This window comes from Vicia villosa, unplaced genomic scaffold, assembly GCF_029867415.1.
Source record: "Vicia villosa cultivar HV-30 ecotype Madison, WI unplaced genomic scaffold, Vvil1.0 ctg.000857F_1_1, whole genome shotgun sequence".
NCBI classification, from domain to species: domain Eukaryota; kingdom Viridiplantae; phylum Streptophyta; class Magnoliopsida; order Fabales; family Fabaceae; genus Vicia; species Vicia villosa.
In genome coordinates, this window is record NW_026705386.1 from 146,798 (window position 1) to 155,659 (window position 8,862).

Genomic DNA, 8,862 nt, shown 5'->3' on the forward strand with positions numbered 1-8,862 from the left:
GGATACGGGGATTATTATTCTTAACATGAAAACTTTTCAAAAAATATGATACTTTTAATGGTTCCATATAAATTCATTATTGTATTTTATAAAAATTATGATTACTATAATGATACTTTTAATGCTTATACAAATTATTGCCTACTTAAAAGCAGTATAATACTTCTAATGGTTGCACATGGAAAATATATAAGGTTGCAAATGAAAAACTTAGTTAAGGGTGAAACCATACACCATTAGTTGTTACAAATACATATTTGATAATTGTCTGAAGATTAGTTAAATGGAAACTACAACATTGTTCCAAACATAAGTTGACATAAAAGTATTGTTCAACAAAGACATTACAAAGAAAAAATAGATATTGCTAATGTAGATCCCAAAAAAAAAAGTTGTGTCCATAAGGTTTTGCATGTTGATCACAAAAAAACTCAACATTTCATTTTTAGTACTATGTTCACTTGTTCTTGGTGTTCCTTCCAGTCTTGGTCCTTGCCGATTTGGTTGAGGATAGCTTTGGTGTCAAGAGATCAGGGCCCTCTCGATCTGGATCAGAATCAGATGGATTCTCCCTCTTTGAAGGGGTGTTGTTAATGCTGGCTTCTGGGCTCCAATTCTGAGCTGCAAAATCAGTATAAATGTGATTAACAAAATCAGTATCCCTAGAAAGTAAATATTAAAATCAGTCTAAAGGATATCACAACTCACAACTCTATAAAAATCACAACTTTATCAAACTTTATGAAAATCACTAAAGATATCACTTTAAAAACCAGAACTTTTTCCAAATCATTATACAAAATCCTGAAGTTTTTCCCAAAAACACTTTAAAAACCAGAACTTTATAGATGACAAGTTTATGAATCATTATAAACTTCTGTATAAATATACTTGTAAAAATGACAACTTTATAAAAACTTCAGTATAAAAATTACAAGTTCACAACTTTATAAAAATGTAAACTTTATAACAGAAAAATGTTTACTTTATAAAAACCAGTATAAAAACCAAATCTTTTCATCTTTACAGATGAAAATCAGTATAACCATAATCGATAATCAGCGAAGAACCAGAAGAAATGTCAACTTCAGTATAAATGTTCAATATAAACTTCAGTATAAAAATTACAAGCTCGCAACTTTATAAAAATGTAAACTTTATAAAAGACAAATGTTTACTTTATAAAAAGCAGTATAAAAACCAAATCTTTTCATCTTTACAGATGAAAATCATTATAACCAGAATAGATAACCAATGAAGAACCAGAGGAAAACCCTAAAATCGCGTGAAGAACACCCAAATGGCAATAAAGATGAAAAATAGAATGAAGAAGAACACAAGAACCACAATAACATTCAAAATGAATGCAAAACATGATGAATAAAAGAGAAGGGAGAAACACTATATGTTATAAAAATCAAAATGAGAAGAAAACATGATGATGAAGAAGAAGAAGATAGAAGGGAGAAACGATTTTGTTTTACCGGTGAAAATCGGAGGAGCTTGAAGAAATTTCGCAGGCTTGGTGTGGAGAGAGAAAGGAGGAAGTAGAATGAATCAGAAGTGAGGCTCCTCATGGGTGCTCACGTTTTCTTCTTGCTTCTATACCAATGCTTTTCTTTCCACTCTTAAACGGCCATATGAATCAGAAGTGAAACAAAAACTCGGGTTGTCCGTGAAAAAACGAAAGGAAAATGGAAAAACAAAGATGATTAGCGGGTGCTATTCATACCTGCCGGTGAGTAAACGTTGAACAGGGAAAGGAGGAAGAGAGACTAAGCTTTGAACGGAGCAACTTTTCCTGTGTTGTGTGGTTACCAAAGTTGTTGAAATGAAGTTCTGCAGAGAATGGAGAGAATGGGTATAAAGTTGATTGGAGGGAAACGAAAAAAGTTCTGTGGAAGTACAAAAGGGAAACGAAAAAGCAGCCTAGGAGTACAAAATATTTCAACCTTGTCCAATAAGAATCAAACAAATGGCAAAGTTGGATTTTTAATTTGTTAATTACTTAGCTATCCTTTTGGTAGTGTAATTTATTTTGGGAGGAAGGGTATTTTAGTCAGTTTGGGCAACATCTTAGTAATGGGTAGATAGTTGACTACATTATGATATTTTAAAAAACAAAGCAATTTTCAAAAACAAAGGAAAAATATAGAGACCCTTGGATTATAGTGGTAAAGTTAAAAGACACCTTAATAATTATGTTTTTATGTTTATACATATAATGTAATGCTAATGTATAATTTATGGTGAATTTAAATAGTTACCTAAAGACTTTTAATTAGAGTCATAAATATTAAAAGCTAAGTTTTATGTAACTAATCTAACATTCAAAACATATCAAATCTAAATTATAAATTTATCAACTTTCAATAACGAAATTAAATTCATATTTGGACATTCTAATATATCATAATCAAAAACTATAGCAAAATTAATGGGAAGTAGTTTTATATTATTCTTAACAATATTGTCTTATAGATAAAATGATAAGATAAAATGATATTTTCTTCCCCAAATTTTCTTTACTCTCAATTATTGCCCTCAATTTTTAAATTCATGATTTTGTTCTCCAATATTCAAAATGCCTTAACATTTTTCTCACATGTGTATTTGAGGTTGATTTTTTATGATGTGATAAGTGATATACTTATGTGGCAATTGAACTGATGACATGAAAAGGAGTTATTAAGGAATAATTCACTTAGATAGTGTTTTGGTGCTTTCTTGTGATGTAAATTAAATTATATTTTGATGAAATGAAAATTAAATAAGAAACCACTTTAGCAATGTCATGTCAATAATTAAGTTGTCTCACTCTCACACACACACACACATACATACATACATACATACATACATACATACATACATACATACATATATATATATATATATATATATATATATATATATATATATATATATATATATATATATATATATATAGTTTTAAGTTTTATGATATATATTATAGTGTAATTTTTAATATTTTATGTTTTATTGGTTCAGACATGTCTTTTAGCTACGAAAGAGTGGGTATGTCTATGGAGAAAAACTATCATGAAATTCGTAATTCTGAATTTTCAAACAATTTCAGAACAATATTACTATATGTTGTGGGAAACTGTGTCATCATATGAGTAAAAGAGGTTTGAAAAGACAGATTAAATACTTTGATGAACTTCTTGCAAAATTGCTGAGGTGTGTGATCTTTATATTATTTTTGCTCATTTTTTATTGTCCAACAATTATACTAAATGTGACAATATAAACTTTTATGATAGAAATTCAAAGTTAAAATAACATTATTTATAATTGTAATGTTAAATAGTAGAACATATTAGTTTTTAATTTAAAGTTATTAATCGTTATCTCTCCTTGTCTTATATCTTTCGGGAACATTGAAGATTTGTGGTTTGGTTTTAATAAAAATTTACTTTTTGGTGAGCCATTAAGACAGTAAAAAGTAGATGGTTTTTTAAAACCAATAATTTTTAATATTTTATAACTTATTGGTTCAGTCACGTCTTCTAATTATAAGAAAAGTCAAAAACATTAGGGGAATTATTATAGATGACGTAGTTTCGATATATTATTTCACTAGTGTAGATAAGAGATTCAACACCACTTTTTATAGATTTAGTACCTGATTTTTTCGGTGTTATTGCTACCGGTATTGTAAGTATATTTTTGACACCGGTTTTAAAAAGGGTATGGTAAAGCGATTTAACACTGATGATAAACTGATATTATAAGTGTTACATATGGGTGTTAAAACTGACATTTGACACTTTTTTCTTTTTCAAAGTTTCAAAGAGGTGTAAACACTTATAAATCGTACCTACTTATCCCAGAAACCGGTGCTAAAGTTTAATGGAGAGTAGTTTGATTAGAAACCAACTTATGACACCTATTTTTACCTAATAAAAGATGTTAAACATACATATCGTTCCAATTTTCTCCAAAATTGGGTGTTAAAAGTTTGACGAAGTTATTTGATTAGAAACCAACATTTCACACATGTTTTTTTCTTAAATTGTTTGTATAGCGTATGTATCACACCTGATTTTATTTAAGTTAGTGTTATAAATGACATCGAGTGTCATTTTATTTTAGATGAACCCTAAACAAATAGTATTTTCTAAAATGGATGGAAAAAAGGCATAACATAATTGTTTAATCTTAAATGGGTTAAATGCAATTCCCCCTGCCATTAGGGGGGAATTGCATTTAACCCATCTTAAATCAAGTTGGGGACCCATATGTCACCGATAAACATTTTATTATTGTTTCAACTGAACAAAATTAAACTCATAATTTTGGTTTAAATTTAACAAATTATACCATAGACAGTAAATCCAAACTCAAATACAAAATTATATAAAAAAATGTTAATTAATAATTCGATATTAATTCTTATAAAACACCGTCTTTTATCTAACTCCTTGTTTCTTTCTCTTCATGTTGATGTTGTTCTTCAACTATTTGCAAAAAAAATTGAGCCCAAACTTGTCGGATATTATCAATAACATCTTTGTCATATGACGATGGATTATCATATATCTACAAATGTAAACAATAAAATAAATTAAACGAGAACATGTTAAAACATGAAGTGATGTGACTTCCATATGTTGAAATCTTTTGTTATTACCTCATGTAATCCTTGAAATATACCCGTTTGAATAATGTCAAACATATTTTTTGTTACATAATAACCACAAGCCCAACTATTTTCTTGTCGATATTATATATATATATATATATATATATATATATATATATATATATATATATATATATATATATATATATATATATATATATATATATATATATATATATATATATATATATATATATATATATATATATATATATATATATATATATATATATATAACTCATATGAAATATCAATAAATTTAATATAATTTACTTACCTTTATAGTTATAAAATTAGGCTTTTTATTCGTAATACAACCTCTCAGAATGTTATAACCTCTCATAGCCCTAATAAAAATAATTAACAAAAATCTAATTATGTTTAGTAAACATATAAAGATAAACAATAGAGAAATTTCAACATAAATCTTAAAAAAAACATTTTATCTTAGAAGTGTGTCCTTAAAAGATTTCTTGGTTGATTTCCAAGCGAACAAAACCAATAAATAATATTATCATCTGGACAAATTACAAATAATTGCCAATGATTGCTGAGAATTTACAAACAATTATGTTAGAAGCACATATAAACAAAAATATAACATGTAAAAAAATTGACAATCTAATTAGTAATATGCACTTACAGATTCAAATGTGGTCCTAAAACTTACTTTGATAAAAACTTACTTTTAGTGAGCCATTAGGACAGTAAAAAGTAGATGGTTTTTTAAAACCAATAATTTTTTATATTTTATAGCTTATTGGTTCAGTCATCTCTTCTGATTATAAGAAAACTAAAAAAAATTGGGGGAACTATTATGGATGATGTAGTTCCGATATATTATTTGGAAAATTAAAGATTTGTGGTTTGGTTTAGATAAATGCTTACTTTGGCAATGTAACAATAAAAAGTAGAGTGTTTCATAAAATAAATAATTTTTAGAATTTTATGCTTTATTAGTTCATACATGTCTTATAATTATAAGAAAACTACAAAAGAGTGGAAAACTAATATGGATGACATCGTTGTGTTATTTCAAACAATTCTATAACAATATAACCACTATATGTTGTGGAAAATTATGCTTTCATATGAGAAAAAGAGATAGTTTTGCTTCCTTTCTCTATGGTCTACAGATTTGTAAAGAAATTGAGAAGTTACCGTCGAAATTTTTGTGGGGAGGAGTGGAAGGGAAGAAAAGGATTCAATGTATAGGGTGGGAAAGGTTTGCCTTCCGTTTTCTCGAGGTAGTTTGGGTCTGAAAAAAATAGTTGATTTCAACAAATTTCTCTTGTTGAAATGGAGGTGGAGGATCTCTCAAAATTTAGAATTTCTTTGGAAATATCTTTTGAAGGCTAGGTATGGTCAAATTGGTAGCAATTCTTTTTTGATTCCCAATTCTTCTCGTGCAACGTCCAAGTTGGTATGGCGGAACGACATCGTGGGATTAGAATCCAGTATCGAGGAATCAATTTTCTCTGCTAATTCTAGGATTCTTGTCGGCAGCGGCGAAGCAATTTCCTACTCTTTTTTCTTTGAGTAATAGGAAGGCAGGATTAATCATAAATATGGGAAGTTGGATAGATGATTTTGGGGTGTGGAACAACTGTGGTTTAGGAGAGGATGTGCAGAGTTGGAATGCTAGCTTGGTGCATAATTTTTATGATGTTCTGGAGTCGGCTGCCTTATCCCAATTCGGGCACGATACTGTTACATGGCTTCCTGATGTTCAGTCAGGATATTCGGTGCACAGCGGGATGGCTCTGTTCGCGAGTCACCGAAACGGTTTTGCACTCAATGTTAGCAGTTCTGAAGCACTGGACTTAGTGTGGAACTTTGTTGTTCCGTTCAGCATAAAAGTGTTTGGATGGAGAGGAATTTTAAACCGCTTGCCTTCTAAAGATCTCCTAATTCGCAGGGGTATTAATCTTCAGCAACAGGATCGCAATTGTGTTTTGTGTAAAACTAAATCAGAATCATTATTCCATCTTCTGTTCCATTGTTATTTGATTAAGAAAGTCTGGACTGATTTGGCTAATTGGACAAGTATAGATTTGGAGGTCCCTTTTCAGGTTGCTGACAGTCTACTGTATTGGTCGCAAGCTTGTGGGGGGGAGAAGGTTAAGAGGAGTAAAAGATGTTTGATTTGGCTAGCAGCAACATGGGTTATTTAGAGTAAGCGTAATGAGATCATTTTTAACAAAGGCGTTTTTGTTTTGTCGGATATGTTGTGGGAGATCAAATTGAAAGCGTGGAGGTGGTCGTTTATCGGCGAAATTTCTTATCTCAAATGCAACTTTTACGAGTTCTATAACGACCAGTTGTTCTTTTTGAATTAAGTGTCACTTGGTAGGGAATTTCTTTGTCTGGCTTTCTGGCGTTTCGCCTGGTTTTTGTAAGCGGGTTTGAGTACCCCTAGTACTCCATATATTGAATCTTGTTTTAAAAAAATGCTAACACTAAAAAAATTATGAAGGAGAATCAAAGTTAAATAATATTATTTATAATTGTATTGCTACATGGTATAAGTGATTAGTTTTTTTAAAAAAAAACAGCTAATCGATATCATTCCTTGTACTATATCTTTTAAGAAAATTGAATAATTGTGGGTTTCATTGAATAATTGTGGGTTTCATTAATGAAATAGTTTAAAATTTTTATTTATTTATTTTGCTACTACAATAGTCGGTATTCAACACATATTCAAATAACACATAGAAAGTAGAGAAATGTTGTGACCTGAATTTAAAACCAGTATTCCATATAAATTAGTTTTAAACATCAAGTTATATTTGTGTAATTTGAAATAACAATATTTAGTGATCTAATATAGAAAATTAGACGTCCCCTGAGCTACCAAAGAAAAAATTGTAAGCTAATGTGACCATGACATTGTAGGTGCTTGTGATGGGGGCGCATATATGCGGCTTCCCTCAATTAGTTTGGGTGGTATAGCTCGTTGTAAAAAACTCAATCCTCCGAATGAAATAGATACTTGTTTACAATGATTTAGGGTAAAATAATCGCTAGTCTCTCATTCAAATTGAATATTTTGGTAACTTACAGGATCGACTAGATTGATCCTAAGACATATGTCTAAGATTAATCATTTCTATAATTGGGTTCATATTCTAGTGTTACTTTGTTTCTATAAAAAAACAATAAGAATTCTCTAAGTATTATAACCATCTAATAATATAGGTAAATATGACTTCGACCATAAATTCTAAATGACTGGAATTTAAAGGTTCAAACTGAAAACCTAAAGGACAATAGAAAAGCATATAAAATGACTCTGAAAATAAAGACTTCGACTAGAAAAGGTAAAGGAAATAAAAGGATATATGAAGTATTTCGAATTGATAAAGTAAAATAATTTTGAAAGACAATAATGGTGTTTCTCATACGTACATTCTCAGCAAAACTCGTTTCTCTACGCTAGTACTTTTAGTATATTTGAGTGATTTTTGTACAAAATGAACACCCCGAATTCTAACATTAAGATCCCTATTTATACTCATTCGACCCTAACGGTCTTTCTCTAACTAAATGTCATGTTGCCCTTTTGCATCCATTTCGTTTCCCTGAGACTTCCACGCGTCCCTATGGCTAAATAAATCACTTTGAATTTTAAAACCTTCCCGCTCAAAGTTATGAAGCGTGAGCAACGTAGTTGTCGAAATGTATCTTTAAAATATCTCGAAATATTCTAAGTCTTTCGTTCTTTTAACTTCGAAGACATTTCGACTTGGACCCTACATCGACATAATATAAATCTTCCTCATATAAAGAAGCTCAAAATGCCCTTACAAATCCAATCTCCATACTTTCTACTTCGAAGCACAATACTTAGAATATCTTGTTTATGCCTATCGAAATCTCTAGCTAACAAATTTCCCTCAATAAATGTCTATTTCGAATTAATGCAGAAATGGGCATTTCTTGTCACTTTAGATTTAGACCAGTGAACCTTTCAGTATTCCTCAACTTAATGACGTCATTGTAATTATGACCACTTTTCCCAAAATGTCTCATCAAGACGTGTGCAATCAGAGTGATGATTACTCGTAATAAGTAGGAGTGATGTCTAAAACTGCGCAACCGTTTGGGCAACGAATCACTATCAAACGTGTGTCCCACTAACTTTATTTAAAAATTTCCAGAATTGCAAAGATCATTTTCTTCCCTTTATA

General features: G+C 29.8%; 1 protein-coding gene across 1 annotated transcript; it reads left to right on the forward strand.

Moving 5' to 3' along the window:
• The first annotated feature begins 6,237 nt into the window (after positions 1 to 6,237).
• LOC131631700 (uncharacterized) lies at positions 6,238 to 6,843 on the forward strand. The gene has a single exon (XM_058902465.1). It carries the CDS (start codon positions 6,238 to 6,240, stop codon positions 6,841 to 6,843), a length of 606 nt encoding a protein of 201 aa, XP_058758448.1.
• Positions 6,844 to 8,862: the final 2,019 nt, after the last annotated feature.

What these genes read in the sequence shown, in the direction of transcription:
- LOC131631700 (XM_058902465.1), top strand. Translation starts at nt 6,238, where the DNA reads ATGGGAAGTTGGATAGATGATTTTGGGGTGTGGAACAACTGTGGTTTA.